The sequence below is a fragment of the Berghia stephanieae genome, chromosome 12 (genome assembly GCF_034508935.2).
Source record: "Berghia stephanieae isolate SIO BIC M18660-M18661 chromosome 12, UCSD_Bste_1.3, whole genome shotgun sequence".
Taxonomy (NCBI): Eukaryota; Metazoa; Mollusca; class Gastropoda; order Nudibranchia; family Aeolidiidae; genus Berghia; species Berghia stephanieae.
Window position 1 is genome coordinate 9908711 of NC_088371.1, and position 17661 is coordinate 9926371.

Here is a 17661-nt window from a genome sequence, read left to right on the forward strand (position 1 = left end):
AATAACAAATATAATAATACACAATAGAGAGATGATTTACAAGGAAAAAAATATCTCCCACTTTGCAATTGACTGTTTCCCTCCCAGCTAGGACCCTGGCCAGGGCCTGGACAAAATTAAGTAATCTCATTCCAAGACAAAAGACAGAAAGCATGTTGGAAAACAGATATAAGGGGATAGAAGACACAGTATGTACCCCCTGCCCACTATGGGAGGTCAGGAACCCCAGATCTCAGTTTGAAATGAGTTACAAACTGAAACCTTTAAAAATAATAATACAAACAAAAATAAATAAAGTCATATATTATTTCAATGTAAATGGAATGATTGTTTAATGAAATTTTACGACTTAATGAGGATAATGTTGGATACACATTCATACAAATAATTATCAAAACAAACAAAAAATCCCCCAAAAAATCAGCATTACGTCCTTTAAAAACCATATCTAAATGTTGCTACTCGAAGCTCGAAGAAATAAATAGCAATGTGAAATTGAATATAAGCTTCAATTTAATATACGAAAACAGTTTTGGGTTTCCCCTTTATCAACAAAACAGGATGAACGAAACACTACCACATTATCTCATTCGTCTGTAGTGTTTCATTCATCCTGTTTTGTTGATGAACGAAACACTACCACATTATCTCATTCGTCTGTAGTGTTTCATTCATCCTGTTGTGTTGATATAGGGGAAACCTGAAACATCCATTTTATCTGTTTTCGTATATTAAATTGAAGTTTTCATACAATTTCACATTATTATTTATTTAAAAACCACACAACAACAATACAAATAATTTCATCCAATCCCATTTGTAAAACCTAAACATCTTTGTGTCCATATTATGATTATAACATTCGTCTTTGGTCATATCTAGGCTGTTTCCAATCGTTACACACAGACCAAAAGAAAAACAAAACAATTTTTAACCCCCCCCCCCCCCCAAAAAAAAAAAAAACCAAAAAAAAAAAAATTAAAGTAAACTCAGGCACCCCCCCCCCCCCCCCCCACACACACACACACACCAGAAACTGAGGTATGTCTTCATATACCACTCTTACTCACCAACGCATCAAAAGTACTTTCACCCTTTGTATTCGATTCACATAATTCTGATTAGACATTTCCGTGATATGGATGGAACATTTTTTTGAGGGGGTAAAAATTGAAAACGTTGACCTCTTTAGAAATAAAGTACAAACAATAATTAAATAGCCAATTACGTTTATGGCTCACAACACACACACACACACACAAGCACACTCATACACTCACAAAAATAAGCAACATCCATATACATATCCATTACATTCAGTTACAAACATGTAAACAATCAAAACGCATCAACACACGTATTATCTAAGTGTTGCGATAAAAAAAAAACAACACATAAAGACCAAAAAAAAACAGAACAAAACAAAAAATTAATGTAAAAGAATAATAATTTAAAAAAAAAAAAAAAAAAAAAGGATGTTGACTAGTTATAGAAAATGTCATTGAGTGTCACGTACGGTGATCAAATTATCGTTAAAAAAACCCAAAACAACAAGCAATCAAGTCATACAATGAACTCATTGAACGTCTGTCTACATTGATTGAAAGTAATTATGAGATACATCTGATTATTGAATTAGATAAAAACTACAGTAGAACCCCGATATACCCAAATCAAAGGGCCTTTGTTATTATTTCAGTTTAGCCATATCTTGGTGTTAAAGCATAAAATGAGTGAATATCAAAGATAAGTTGCCAAGATTTGTAATAATAAAAAGGGTATTTTTTAAAAATGACATTTTAAATTGATTTCAGATTTCGAAATGCTCTTTCTCAAAATCACTTTTTAAAATATATTTTGAATTCACTATTTTCAGAGTAATTGAATTTTTAAAAAAACTACAATAAAACCCCATTAAACTGAAATTCAAAATGTCCTCATTGACTTTTCCCCCCTCCCACAAAGATGCAAATTACCTTGGACACTAGCTAATTTGCCAAGCATAACTTACATGATAAATCTATAAGAATCTTTATAATCTAAACATGACCCAATTTTAAGAACTACCAGAACAAAATGAACATGAGAACACCAAGACGTCCTTGGACAAACGCATGTCTCCATTTTAGTCAGAAAACTTTCACTACAAGTATCGTTCAATTAAGAAGACACTCTTTCAAAAACTCTCAAACCTGACATTTCCCAAAAAGGGTCGTCTCAATAAATCTATATTCGAACTAAAAGTTTTTAGGACAAAATTTTTTTAAACTAAAAAAAACTCCCAACAAAACTGTGCCAATGTGAACATTTCACTTCCACTTCCGTGAAACGCTATTTTGATGACACTAGAGAACTAATATCTAGATAAAAATCTGTTACACACTACACACTAAACAATTTCAAATGCTCACCAGAGATTTACTACAAACTCAAAGACTGCTGAGATTTACACAAATTTTTTTCCCCTAATTTTGCTTTGTTTTTAAAGAGAAAAAAAAAATCCCCAAATCCTATTAAATAATGAAAGCAATCTATTGGGGCCTGTATAAATAAATTATAATAATAAAATGTATGCAATACATCCGGGATTCATCTGAAGTCCTCAGCGGAAAACATGCCCTGGAGAAAAGCAAAAATAAATAATATATTATTGGAAAATCATAGCAAGAGCAGCACAGATACTAGCCATGTAAGCATGTGCGGTTATGGGGTCTTGTGGTATGACACTCACTTTCGGATCGGAAGGTCCTGGGTTCGAGCCTCGCTCGGCGCATAGTTGAGTCCTTGAAAAGGCTCTTCACTCACATTCTCTCACCGTATAAAATGAATACCTGGACGTTAACAGCGTTGTCTTTGTCCGAAAGAAATTGTAATATCGCCTTACAGGCATCATGTCTCGTCCTATATGTTAATTATTGCTGTTGGTCAAGGACCCCTTGTAAAGCGCTTTGAGCATGTTTAGTGGATATTGCGCTATATAAAAGCTCTTTTTTTTTAAAGTACGAGAGAGGTGATTTTGATTAAAATCCAGGGTAGGCTTTAATATAAACTTTAAAAAAAGAAGTTTTACTGCACATGGCACTTGCAAGATTAGAGTCGGACGATCCCCCCCCCCCCCCCCCCCCCCCGCCCCCAAAAATAAACAAAACAAAGTAGAAATAGATAGGTGGAAACACATAATAAATAAACTATAAACATTAAGCTGTCCAAAGTTAGTTTTGAAAAAACAAAGAACAAACATATATAAATTAATGCCAACCCCCCCCCCCCCCCCCTCCCCCCCCCCCCCCCCCCCCCCCCCCCCCCCCCCCCCCTCCCCCCCCCCCCCCCCCCCCCTCAAAAAAAGAAAAAAACAACAACCAAAAACAAATACAATATTAAACCTATAGTATCTTGTTCCAAAATGTCACAAGTCGATGGAATTAAAAAAACAACACTCCTACTACTATTACTTATAATAATAATAATAATAATAATAATAATAATAATAATAATAATAATAATAATAACAATAATAATAATAATAATAATAATAATAATAATAATAATAATAATAATAATAATGATAACAATAATAATAAAACCATCAAAGAAACATGCGAATGTCCCACCTTGGCTCGGCGTAGAATGGAGTCTTTGGATGGGTCATAGGGACAGTCCTTACTGGGAATTTCTAGCACAGCTGGGATTGGAAGATCATGGGAGTCGATGACATGACGGATCATTTCAGCAATCTGAAGGGAATGATGGGAAAGCTTTATTTATTTAGAAAGTTGGGTGGAAAAAACATTAAACAAAGAAATAATTTTAAAAAAATAAATTTAAAACAAATAAATCAAGATAAGAACACTTCACGTCTTGGACAAATTAAAATATCAAATGTTAAACAATAAAAATTTCTCCAACTCAAAGTAATTAAAGCCTGCCTGCCGCAAGCAAATAAAAAATATATAAAGAAGTAACGAAGTTGACATCACTCAGCTCTTTGTTATTGTTTTTAGAGAGCCATTTTAATTATTAGTTCTCACTAAATCACATTAATCAAACTATAAACGTCTAAGATTACACACAGTTTTCTGTGTTGGTACATTATATCTGACTGGTGGATGTTGTGAGTATTTTAGCTAAACACATAGCATCATTGTGTGACCCATCTCCGTAAATTTGGTGTCTTATGGTATGAGAAAATTAAGAAAATTAAATTTATTTTTTTTTTGGGGGGGGGGGGGGGGGGGGGGGGGGGGGGGGGGGGGGGGGGGGGATGGGCAACAAAAATCACTATTCTTGATTAAATCATTTACTGGAAATCAAATTTTATAAGTAAAGCTCAAAATCAAATCCAATGCTTTAAATAATGTCCTTTGCCAAATTTATGTATTTTAAAAATCTGAAAATGTGTCTCGTAAAGGGTATAGCTAGTTATGAATATACACGTATTTCATGCAAAGCCTCTCTTCATAAAATGGTATCACCCTTAAATCGTAGAAAAGAACATATCCATCTTCTTCTTTCAGCTTACTTACCCCGCATTTTGCAGGGTTGCCATAACGAATGCCACATCTCCATGCATCTCTGTTCAGAGCATCATCTTCCTCCAGACCCAGTTCTTTCATATCATCATTTACCTTATCCCACCATCTAGTCTTTGGGTATCCCTTTTTCTTCTTTCCCGCTATTTATAAGTCCAATACTTTCCTTCCCACGTACTCCCTCTCTCGTCTCTTTACATGTCCTAACCATTTCAATCTATCTTCTCTCATCTTTATTGATACATTCTCCACTTCATATAATGTCCATCTAGTTTCCCCTTAATGACAAATGCTTTCATCTTTTAAAAAGTGAACTCACCGACACTGACCGAAAAAGGTCGGTCGTAAATTTTAAAAAGGCACCCCTGGCTTCAGGTTTACCCCGATATTATACCGTTTTGATAAAAATGGGTCACATGTAATCCACCAAAAATAAAAATTTCAAGAAAAAAAAAATCTGTTTAAACCCTGTTTGAAATATGCATCATTTGTACCCTATTACCTTTCATTCCAAAAAGCATTAAAATTTAGATACTGTAATTCAGATTGATTAAATATCAAACATTATTTCTGATAAAAACAATATTAATCACATCCACACTGTCCTCAATAGAGACCTAAAACGCCTTCAAAATAACAAAAGTATTAAAATCAAAGAAAGACCTTATGAAATTAGCAAAAGACAGTGAACAGTGGAAGGAAATGATACAGATGATTAGAGAGGCAGCCGAGGCATCCCGATCGGATGATTAGGAAGCAAAAGGCCTTGAGTCAGTAAGTCAATAGTCTTTTATAATCTATCTTGAACAACTTTGCTTCCCCCCCCCCCTCTCCCCCCTAACACACACACACACGCACACAAACACACATATAAAACCTGTCTATATAATGATTAAATCTGCATATAAGTATAAAGCACGTCTGATAACATAAATTTATTGGAATTAAGTGGTCAAAATAAGAATTTAAAAAATTAAAGCCAAGAAAAAAGAAAATCCTTTGGAACAAAATAAAGTTACATACATTTTGGTTAATGAGAATGATAGCAATGTCCTCTCGCCTCAAGAAACCTCTGAAAGCCTCTTCAATTTCAGCAATGCTTGTGTCTGCAAAAAATATTTTAAAACATTAAAAAAACAATAAAAATTACCCTCCTCCCCACCGAAAAAAAGAAAAATGTTTACTTCATGAATTTCATCTGGACATTATACAGTCTTTGACCTTTATCGGATTTTTAGACTGAGAGGAAGCTCAACTTTGGGAGGGCCCCTCTTTGAGGTCACGAAGTATACAATATAATTTGTCCAAAACTGTATTAAAATACTGTACAGTTTCCCACAAAAATAATTGTTGAAGTCAATATATAAAAAGTAAAGAGTTTTAGATTAGTAGTAAACTTTAGTTTAACTCAAAAGAGCCCACAAAAAAATCAAATTGTTGCCCATTATTCCGTTGCTTGTATCTAGGTGCCTATATATGCATGTCTGATCACCAAGCGCAATAATGGGCCTGATTTAACATTGTTGTAATGGAGAATATTTTTACGTTGGTTTGAGAGTATTTCCATTATAACAGTGAGCCCATAACCATTTGGGTTATCAGACCTGCAAATAAGTGCATGTCGGTTTGAATCATTAAATGATGCAACAAGTTACAGCAACCCAATTCAATTCAGGTCTGTTTGGTGAAGATTATGGAAAATTAGTTTCAATAGGTGAAGATCAGCAATCATTAATTTTTCGACAAATGTCTGCTTACCTTGACCTTCGATAAGAATTGACGAAGCCACTAATACAATTGCATCATAAGCAGTTTTAAATGCATTTTTAGCTCGACTTTTTTCCTATTAGAAACTATATTAAAGGGGTTTTGTAATAAACTTTCTTATATATTAAATGGTGGTAGTGGGGTGGGGGGAGAGAGGAGGCGATGAGTAGGAATATGTGAGAGAGGTGAACAAGGCAAATAACCGGGGAACTGAAGAAAGGTAAACTTTCAGTAGTCCTCCTCTCTAGGACTGGTTCTCGCACTTGTGTAGTAGTGGTAGTAGTAGTAGTAGTAGTAGTAGTAGTAGTAGTAGTAGTAGTAGTAGTAGTAGTAGTAGTAGTAGTAGTAGTAATAATAGTAGTAGCAGTAGTAGTAGTAGTAGTAGTAGTAGTAGTAGTAGTAGTAGTAGTAGTAGTAGTAGTAGTAGTAGTAGTAGTAATAGTAGTAGTAGCAGTAGTAGTAGTAGTAGTAGTAGTAGTAGTAGTAGTAGTAGTAGTAGTAGTAGTAGTAGTAGTAGTAGTAGTAATAGTAGTAGTAATAATAGTAGTAGTAGTAGCAGTAGTAGTAGTAGTAATAGTAGTAGTAGAAGTAGTAGTAGTAATAATAGTAGTAATAGTAGTAGTAGTAGTAGTAGTAGTAGTAGTAGTAGTAGTAGTAGTAGTAGTAGTAGTAGTAGTAGTAGTAATAATAGTAGTAGTAGTAGCAGTAGTAGTAGTAGTAGTAGTAGTAGTAGTAGTCGTAGTAGTAGTAATAATAGTAGTAATAGTAGTAGTAGCAGTAGTATTAGTAGTAGTAGTAGTAGTAGTAGTAGTAGTAGTAGTAGTAGTAGTAGTAGTAGTAGTAGTAGTAGTAGTAGTAGTAGTAGTAGTAGTAGTAGTAGTAGTAGTAGTAGTAGCAGTAAGAAGTAGCAGTAGTCCGAATGATGCTTAGTGAGAATTGGTGTGATTCAGTCATAATCGATGAGTATAGATGCTCTCTCAATCCATACTTGACTTGACTTGACTTAGATGCCTTTCGCGTCTCGACCGAAAGATCGGGTCGCCTTGGCTGTTTCCAGTATTTCCTGTGTGAGGTGTCTCCAATATTGCCGGTCCTCTGCTAGGGTTCTCAGATTTTCAAGGTCCCCTGCCGTTATGAGACTAATGCTTTGTCCAAGTGTTGTGAGGTTTTTGTTTAGGATCACAGGGAGTGTTGTGATCGGTCTTCCTCTGAAAAGGTTCCCGTGTTTTTGGAAGTATCCCGACATGGCTTGGTTTGCTGGTATGTTTTTGTCCCTGCGTAGTATGTGACCGAAAAGTTGCCATCGTTGTTGTAAAATGTCAAGGGAGATTGGTCTTTCTTTTGTGATCTTATAGAGTGATTCATTTGAGATCTTTTTGGGGTATTTGATGTCCAGTACCCTTCTTAGCTGTGTGCGATGGAAGGCATCCAGATGTTCTTCTTCGGATTTTGTCAACGCCCAAGTGCCGCAGTTATACAGAAGTACCGGTTTTACAAGAGCATGGTACAGTTTCAGTTTGGTTTTTCTCTTTATTTTGTCACCTCTAATCCATACATTGGTGAGTTTACTGAGTGCGGCGTTTGATAGCTGTTTTCTTCTTTGTACATCCTCGGTGTCTCCAATTAGTGAGCCGACTTTCTTTGTTCTTTTCCATTCCTCTTTGTTCCTCGATATTGTTGTAAATTCGGTTTTATTGGCATTGACTTGGAGGTTATATTTCATGAGGGTATTTTGTATGATGTCTATATTTGCTGGTGTTGATCCAATAAAATCGACATCATCTGCATAGGCGATTTCTCTAGGGATTGCATTCTCAATATGAGTCGTTGGTTTTGGAATGACTTTTCGAACTTCTTTCAGAGCGTGTTCTAAGTATATTGTGAACAGAATCGGGCTCAGACTATCTCCTTGGGGGGTCCCGATGTTACTTTCGAACTGCGTCTGTTTTGTGGCCCCGTATATCCTTGGTTGTATCTTTGTGTTGCTGAGGAGAAATCGGATTATTCGGAGCTCGTCTTCGTCTACTATTTCTGTTAATATCTCCAAAAGTTTTCCTCTGTCGATCGTATCAAAGGCTGCGGACATATCGATTCCGGTTATTGTTATGGATATGTTTTCTTTGAGTGCCTTTGCTGCCAACCATTTATGTGTCCATACAACGTCCGATGTGCTTCGGTCTCTCAATCCATGTTGTTAATTATTTCCATTGGTCCCTTTCCTGGGCCAGAGTTTTGAGGCAAAATATTTAATTTTTGATTATTTTGCCCTGGTGATCAGATGACTTTAAGCACAGCCTTTTATCTAATATAAAACACTGAGTGAACATTACATGAAACAAATATGGGTGACAGAAATTGGATTCAGTAGTCTGATGTCACGCCGCTCGGCAACGGTGGCCATCTTGGTTCTAAACAAAGAAAATCATTACTTTTTATTCTTCAAGCTGGCTAGAACTTTTCATATGTCTTGTGACCAGAATGTGTAAAAGTCAAAACATGATCAAATTTATGTGGTTTTTTTCCCCTCTGGATACGCTTTTATGCTCGACGGAGAAATATTTCATACGGGCGTCCGCCATTGTTCCGATATTTTAGAGCCAGTGTTGCTAAGTTACATGCGTCATTAGGAAGGAAGTGATGTTACGACTATTGAATCCTATTGCTCTCAAATGTAAGGCTGCACAAAGGAGAGAGAGAGAGAGAGAGAGAGAGAGAGAGAGAGAGGGGGGGGGGGGGCGGGGAGGCAGGGAGGCAGGGAATGACAAATATGTAATATGTAAATCATGATTAAAAAAAACTTTGGAGAGAACTCACTTTTGTCAACAACAGAATAGTTAGCAATTCTGTTTTTGTTGATTTCTCCTACTCCACCCAGCACAAAGCCAACACAAGTATCCTGAAGAAAAGGTTAAAAAAATTAAACGAAATAATAACTAAATAAATAAATAAATTCCCTTTATTCTTCCTACAGGGGAAATTTATCTTTAGGGTCTATTCCAAAGGGAGACTGGAATAACCTAGATATCAATCGCAGTACAGCGCGGCAAACTTTGCTAGGGTGAGGTGTCTTGCTCAAGGCCACACCGTGCAGTGGGTATTCGAACTCTGTACCTTTCGGGTACAAAGCAAAGTAAAAAGACCATACCGCTGAGTAAAAAGCACTAGGTAAATGATTCATTATTATTATCCTTTAACATTGCACTGACACAGTGGGACTCAAACTCAGACCCTACAAGTCAGAGGCATTACTATACCACAAGTCAAACTGATACTAGGCTGCTAGAAGCTGTGGACTGTAAAAAATAATAAACAAAAATGAATATCACAGCTTCAAAATAGAACAAGATACGAAACATGAAACGTTTTGGGCTCAAAACCCTTCTTCAACCAACAACAAAATAACAATAAAAAGACATAAATGTTGTTTGTGTTGTTTTTAAGGGTTTTACGGCGCTTGCAACACATTTAGGTTATATCAGCGCCAGTAAAAAGGAAGAAAATGGGACAGTAAAAAGTTCTAGAATTACAAATAAAGCACCCAAGAAAAAGTAAGACATAGGGGAACTGGGAACGAATAGGGATCACATGTAGATTCCAAGAGATACCACCAATGCACCTAGTTTGAGATCACCTATAAGTCTCATCCAGACAGAAGCACAAAATCCAACAAAGAGGAATACACTCAAATGCCTACATTATATATCAAAATAACAATAATACATTACAGTACAGAGAGATGATTTACAATGAAAAAAATATCATCTCCCAAAACAATAACTATGCATCTGACTGTTTCCCTCCCAGCTAGGACTCCGGTCAGGGCCAGGACAAAACCAAGTAATCTCATTCCAAGACAAAGATAGAATGCAAGTTGGAAAACAGATATAGGGGGATAGAAGACACAGTATGTACCTCCCTGCCCACTATGGGAGGTAGGAACCCCACCCAGAAGACATAAATGCATTACTAAATTCCAGATAGATGACCTAAAAGAGGACCTAAAAAAAATCTCTTGTCGTCTATCTGAAATTTAGTAATGTATTTATGTCCCTATTGTTTTATTGTTGTTAGCTAAAGAAGGGTTTTGAGCCTGAAACGTTCTGTGTTTGGTATTTTGTTCTTTTTTGAAGCTGTTATATTCATTTTGGTTTATTACTATACCACAAGAACACAAAGCTGCATATGAAAACAGCTGGATTCAAACAATCCTTCGAGCTTCAAATACTCGTAAACTTTCAGGTGTTGATAACCTGGGCCAAATACTTTATATCAAACACTCTGCTACCTGGTATTCGTCAACATTTTAAAAAAAATAAGAATAAAAGAACTTTAGTGGGCAATCTATTTTCTTGTAGAAGACGGAATAATTTTTCAACTAAATGTCTATTAATTTTATATTAATTTTATATGGATTGACAACAAACACCGGGTCTATAATATTCAAACACTGACACTGGGTTTACAAGATTGAAATGTTTCAAGCCAAGACGAAGAGAGGTGCTGATTAGCCATTGGAAAAGTGAAGCGCTAGTTTGGGCTAAAATTTGAATAACACAAACACAACTTTACATTGTTGCATTATTTTTCACAGCATCTGAACGATTCTGGTATCATTTTAAAGAGCAGAGATTAAGCTTTCTATTAATGTCATTGAAATCAATGTAATGTAGGAGATTACGTCAAAAATTATAATTAGATAAAAATTAAGTCATTTTAAAACTTTGTAATTTTTTAATCAAAATTTAGATTGCAAAAAATAAAATAAAAGGCATCTAGATAATTCATTTATCGGGAGGCCTTCCGAAAGCTCCTCATGCCTATGCTAAGGGAAACAACTCAAATATTCCCTCAACTAAGGAAAAATAAAACGAAGTGGCAATTCGGACTCGAGTCTGAATAGTCTGAATAGTCTCCCATGGCTATTCGGACTCAATGTCCAATGTTTGTGCGCAATGAAACACATTGCGGCAGTGGGCATCAGTGGGCATAAATGATAAAGAAATATAAGAGTTGAGAAGAAATTCTGTTTTACTCATGTCAAAATGGCTCATGACTCTCGTGACCCCTACTTCAGACTGTAGAAGGATTGTTGCCTGGCCAACACTATTATAATATATGTTAATTTTTTAAAAAAATTGTCCTGATTTTGTTTGGACATCGCTTTGGTTGTTAACAAAGCTTTTCCTTTAGACCGCAGTTTCTTTTAACTGACTTTTGTTACTTTTGATCAATGATTTTGTCTTTCTTTTCAAATAAAGTTCCTATAATTGTTATTTTGATTTGCATCAATTCTATTTATAATTACCACTATTTAAAAGATATAAAATGAAAAAAAACTGCAATGGAAGACCATTCATACTGAATCAAAAAAAAAAAAAAACCTGTTGATTGCACATGCGCATTGGAATTGGAGTCTGAATAGCCACGGGAGACTATTAAGACTCGAGTCCGAATAAATAGCCGCAAAATAAAACCTAGTGCCTTTAACTAACCCTAATAGGAAAAACCTAGCACCTTTACTAAGACTTTTTATAACTAACCCTAATATAAAAAAAATATCCTCCGACCTCGAGCTAACCCTAATAGAAAAAAAAATAATACAAACCTAGGACTGTTTTTCAATACTTCACAAAACAAAATGGCGACAAACCAAAACAATGGTTGTATTAGGAAAGTTTAAAAACTTTCACCAATCTATCAAGGTTTGTTCTAGAGTTTTTAAAATGCTACGGTATTGACAAATTGAATAAATAAACGCATGACAAAAGATCCACGGTGAAAATACAAATTGAAAGAATGCTAAGCACGCGAGGAGCTTTCGGAAGCAAACTCCCAAGTCAGTAGAGTAAGATAGAAAGATCATAGTCATAACGTTGGAGCCGTTTATCCTAGTCCTAGATCTAATAATAGGTGGCAAATTAAATGGTTTTTAAAGGCATATCTGTCTGGATCCACGTAAAAAAAATATATTAATTATTTTTATTTTCGAGAAAAATATCTACTTCAAAATTAAATTTTAATTCGGACGTCACCAACCATGAAAATTAATGTTAGACAACAACTAAATCGGAAATGTATACGTTAGGTACAAGGTCGGTATTCTAGAATACCTTTATACACAAATAATAAAAAAAAGTAATCAACGGTATAAGTAATTACCTCATCTCCAATAACAGCTATAAGCTTTCCTCTGGCTGCGGACGCCATGTTTACACTCTAATCATATGATTTTTGTTTTTGGCAGGGGAAACCACTCTAACCAACAATTCCTGTTATTATTTTTCTGCTGCCAACAAGACCTTAGGGGAACCGTTCAATATTTTCTCATGTCCTTTTATTTCATGACCTTCCTTTTTTTTTCTTTCTTTTTATTGTACCTTCGTTCTCAAGAAAATAATATTCAAAAACTGCCTCCAGTTTCATATTTCTTGGCTTTGATTGGGTAAGCTATGATGTTATAAGAGGTAATCCGAAAATATTTTTGAGAAGAGTCTTTTTTTTCTTCGTCCAGCTGAACTTGAAACATCAACAGACTGTTTGCTGGGCATAGTCTTAGAGTGTAAATATCAAATAATTTAAGGCCAGCAAATGTATATCGCATTATGTACATAGACAAATAAGGATATAATCATAACTGTTCTTAAAATATTTTATTTTGATTTGGCCAAACGTGGAGAGAACTTACTCTGCCTACATCATCATCACTGTCTGTCAGTGTCAGTCATGTATTCAATTAATTTATCTATCTAGAATGACATCCCAGTTAACTCAAATTATTATAACTATGACATTTTAAAAGACGATGGTTCTTCTTTCAAATGTCACTGTGAAAATGGTTTATGATATGAATATGTGTATGAGTATGTGAGTCTGAGCATGACAGAGAGAAAGAAAAGTTTAAAACAAAGAAAAATTGCATGACTTTTTCCCCTTTCGCCACACCTGTACTCTGAAGTCATCTGGGATCCCTATAGCTAATTTCATAGAGCTGTTGCTTCGCAAGCAATGAAACTTATTGAGTGGAATCAAATTTTTGTTTTCTTACTCCGCTCACTGACTCAGCAGTGAGGTTGCTAGATCTTACTGTAACTATTGAAAAACTATTGCCCTATCCAAATGAGAAGATAGCAATTGTTTTATCTGCTTCCAACAAGATATTTATGTCCTATCAACACTTAAGAAACCAGGATAAACTCCAACTATCTCTATTGACCAGGTTGCTCTAAGGACCACTTTTCCATCTCAACAGCCTAGTTTATTTGCTTGACTTCATTCAGTATTGATCTATCTGTATCTCTTTCAGTTTACGGCCATTAAAGTTTGTCCTTTTTGCAAAGTTGTGACGCTACATTTATGAATTTTATATTTCCACCTCAACTATGAATGAATATGTGTATAGATATATCTGTTTTAAAAAAGTGAATGAAATTTTTTGGACGTAGATTTATATTTATTACAAGGGGATTTTCAACAAATTTCTTTTTGAGTGCACAAATCTCTCTATGACAATTATATGTTACCTACCCACAGTCTCAAATCACAATAATGTTGGGGTGTTTCAATGATAAAAACTGAATTTTTAGTGAAACAAATTATTTTATGTCATAGTCATATTGAAGAAAGTTTCTTGAATTAAAAAACTAAAATCTCACTTTTCAGGTAACTTTTCCTCTTAAAATTAACTTCTTGGTTCCTGATTCACCCTGACATGATGTCATTTTGAGATGATAGGTCACATTTATTGTGCAAAGATTGTGACAATACAATTTCATACTCCAACCACCATTGAGTACAGACGTTTGTTTTCCACATTAATTTGTGTATTGATGTGCTGATGAAGGGTTTGTACCTAAAACATCCATTGTTTGTTTTGTTCCCATACGAAGCCTCTCCATTTTCACTCTTTTGTTAGTATTTCACGGTCACAGGCTTCAGGCAGCCCCTACCGTTTAATACAATATAAGTTGTATCTTTCCATTCCTATAATGGGCATTTATATCCAAATAATGTATTATTACGTCTAAAAGTAGTTCATTAAAAAACAAAGAGTCAGAAGTTTATCCCATTTTCTGTAGCCATTGCTTGCTATCGTTATATTGTTAGTCTATAGCTTTTAACACTTTTTGTGAGGTCTAACGGACCCTGCTACCCAATCGTTGCTGCATGGACAGGACAAGAGAGTTGGAAAAACATTGACTGTACATTTTCTTCTTCCAATTCATCGATGGGCTTTGAGTATTCCTGTCGATAATAACAAAACTAAAACATTCATAAAGACTAAAACCACTATCCAAGTTGTAAGCAAAGGAAATCACTTCTGCATTTATACTTTCTCGTCTAGATTATTGTAATTCTCTTTTGGTAGGCCTTCTAGCGAAACAAATTTCTAAATTACAGCTCATTGAAATCATTGCAGCCCGTATTGTCACTAGATCTACTTTACAAACCAGACAATCACTCATGAATTTTCAGTGGTTGCCTGTTGAGGCACGTATTAAAATAATAAAATAGTATGCATTTGTCACCAAATTATCACTAAAGAAAATAACGAAGCGCCATCCTACCTTAAAGATCATCTTAGTCAGTGTCTTTTTAAAAACCCAAAGTGAGGCTAAAAACATATTGTGAAAGATCTTTTAAATTTGCAGGGCCTCAAATTTGGAACAGCCTGAATATAGACAACAATGTGTGTTATGAAAACCAAATGAAATTGTGATCGCTACTTATACTATAACTACGCCTCTATTCTGACATGGAATTATCCAACCCTGATGGTAAGGTTTTTTTATAAAATGAAAATGCAAAGACATTAATAAGGCTATGACATTTTGACCTCGTCAAAAAGCATGGCGTGGTCTTGTATTTAAACCTCACTATGAATAGCCTCTAGTGACCATCGTTTTTGTTTAATTTCCCTCTTTTTTATTTTAACCAGATCGGTTCCAAAGATCATGGCTTCATGAGTTCTGAAGGTTTGTCATAGAAGAGACTTATTGGGGGAAAAGGCTCAGGAAGATGGCTTTGATTGAAGGTCTCGGAGATGAGGTGACACTAGTCCTGGGATCTTTTCTTCTTATTGTCATTCTTCTTCTAGCATGGCTGTCAACGCACACAGAGGACATTCCTCTCATTCGAGAAATGGCGTGATAGTTGTCGAACTGCGTCAACGACACAGAAATCGTCATCATAATATAAGGACAGATCATCAAGCACCACAGGAAGTTGAAATTTCTCAAAGTAGTAGAGAAGGTTAGTTGAATCATTTAGATTGTGTTTACATTGCATCAGAGGTCTAATATATTTCTTATGGATCAATCAAATTTTATATCCACAAGCAAAAACCCAAGAAACCCTGGCTCACTAAGCATTTACCGGTATGCTTTTAATTTACTTTTGGCTCTCAGATGTTGTATTAATGTGACAACGTTATAGACAATTTTAGTATAGTTTTATAGTCAGTGATAGAAAGATAAAAACAAAAAAAGACTGAGAATCTGGATAAATTTTATGGATTATTAAACATTAGTGGCTCAGTGATACAATGTCTCATTTTGTAAAATAGATTTTTATTAATATTGAGCATAGTCAGTGACCACATAGGTCAAATTGATTACAAAACTCTGACCCCAGTATTTGGTCCCTAGGTACAACACATAGTAAACATTACTCCAATTCACTCAGGAATTAGTATTAATAAATACCTGGCTGTAGGCAGTGTTGCATGTTAGAGTGCAAATACCAAAAGGATGTCTAGCAAGCAACTTCTTATACTATATGAAATGAAAATGTGTTTCCATATGGCCTGCTGTATGCATACGTTTTAAGCCCATTTGAATATGGTGAGGCCATGGTGATGTTCACGTTTATTTTTTTATATACAAGGTAAGTAATCTACCATCCCATTAAGCACCCCTTCCTCATAGCCTTCATAAGCTTATCGCCTGTCAATGACCTAAAATTTACCTCAAAATACGAGGTGAGGCGACAACCACCAAAAGAAAGCAAAATCGTTAGTTGTATTCAACAGTCCAACCAATGGGATCTTTGAGCACTTCTAACGACAACTCACTATGCACTAACCTTAAAATGGCATATCTACTATATGTCCTCGTGTCAGGCTACTCCCCCCTTCCCCCCCCCCCCCCCCCCCCCCCCCCCATCCCTCAACTCATTGCTATTTATTGTCACTTGGCATTGCACAAACAAAGTTTAACCAGGGATTGTTTAGGATACATATTTACATCGTAACAGCTTTTTATGGCATTTTGACCCCAGTATAAATGGCATCATGATAATTAGGTTGATTCTATAGATAGAACGAAGTTGACGTCACTCAGGTCTTTGTTATTGTTTTTTGCCATCCATGTTTATGAGTAATTCTTACTGGCCTGTATTAACCGGACTATAAAAGTTCATAGTTACACAAGTTTTGTGTGTTGGTCCGTTATACTTCCAGATGGCAATGTTGTGAGCTTCTTAGCCAAGCGCATACTATCTATTGAAATGTTGACAACCCATGCAATCGTTTATGCATTGACAATAAGTAAGACTTGACACAAACTTTTTTTTTTTTAATGTTATTTTGATCCCATGCTGGTAACTACCTTATTCAACTTATGATGAGGGTTGGTGATAAGGTCGAGGTCACAGGCTAGTTTTAGTTCATGGTTCCTGCCCCCTATGTCAACACCCCAATGAAACAGTAACACACCACTTGCTTGAATGTCAACCTCTTGAAGACCTGAGATGCACATTCCTCCCACCAAATCCAAGTATCAGTAACACACTTTATAGTCACCTGGAACAACTACAAAAGACGTCTAACTTCTATGTCATGGCACAAGACCGAAGGGCTAGACCGGTGGTCGCTGGTTTGGATAAGTAAGTTCATGGTTCATATTTTTTTCTTTGTGTCTGTAATAAATAAGCGCATATATTTGACTTATGTTTCTAAGCGCCCAGTGAACTAAATAGGCATAAACAATACTTTTTAAAATTTTTGTTTATTTTTGTTACTTATTTCTTCATTTATTATTTTACTTTAGGTGTGACAGATCCTGACCGGAGACAAGGCACATTCGAATCATCCTCTGTAGAATCAGACTCTTCGTCATCATTTTCGTCAACGTCAAATGAACCCTTTTTCCCGTATTCTCCTCTCACTCCACAACAGCAACAACAACAACATCAACAAGATCAGCATCAACAACAACCACCACTACCACCACCACAACAACAACAACAACAACAACAACAACAACAAGAGCAGCAAAAAGAGGAAGAAGAAAGGGAGAGGAGAGAAAGCAGTGTTTCAAATACTGGGAACAATGATATAAGTGGAGGCGATAGTTATAATGTTGTCACC

General features: G+C 35.5%; 2 protein-coding genes across 2 annotated transcripts in view; one reads left to right on the forward strand and one right to left on the reverse strand.

Annotated features, from left to right (window-relative positions):
* Positions 1–304: 304 nt before the first annotated feature.
* Positions 305–12540, reverse strand: LOC144957472 (V-type proton ATPase subunit F-like). The gene is made up of 5 exons (XM_078888760.1): positions 12456–12540; positions 9111–9192; positions 5553–5635; positions 3612–3734; positions 305–2619 (listed from the first exon to the last, which is right to left on the reverse strand). Exons 1-5 carry the CDS (start codon positions 12501–12503, stop codon positions 2590–2592), a joined length of 366 nt encoding a protein of 121 aa, XP_078744886.1. The 5' UTR covers positions 12504–12540; the 3' UTR covers positions 305–2589.
* Positions 12541–12597: 57 nt separating this feature from the next.
* The window catches only part of LOC144957550 (uncharacterized), a 6682-nt gene continuing 1618 nt past the window's right edge, over positions 12598–17661 (forward strand). Inside the window, exons 1-3 of the mRNA XM_078888897.1 lie at positions 12598–12738; positions 15232–15545; positions 17342–17655. Of these exons, the coding sequence (XP_078745023.1) occupies positions 15392–15545; positions 17342–17655 (468 nt within the window). The 5' untranslated portion in view covers positions 12598–12738; positions 15232–15391. The remainder of the gene's footprint in view (positions 12739–15231; positions 15546–17341; positions 17656–17661) is intronic.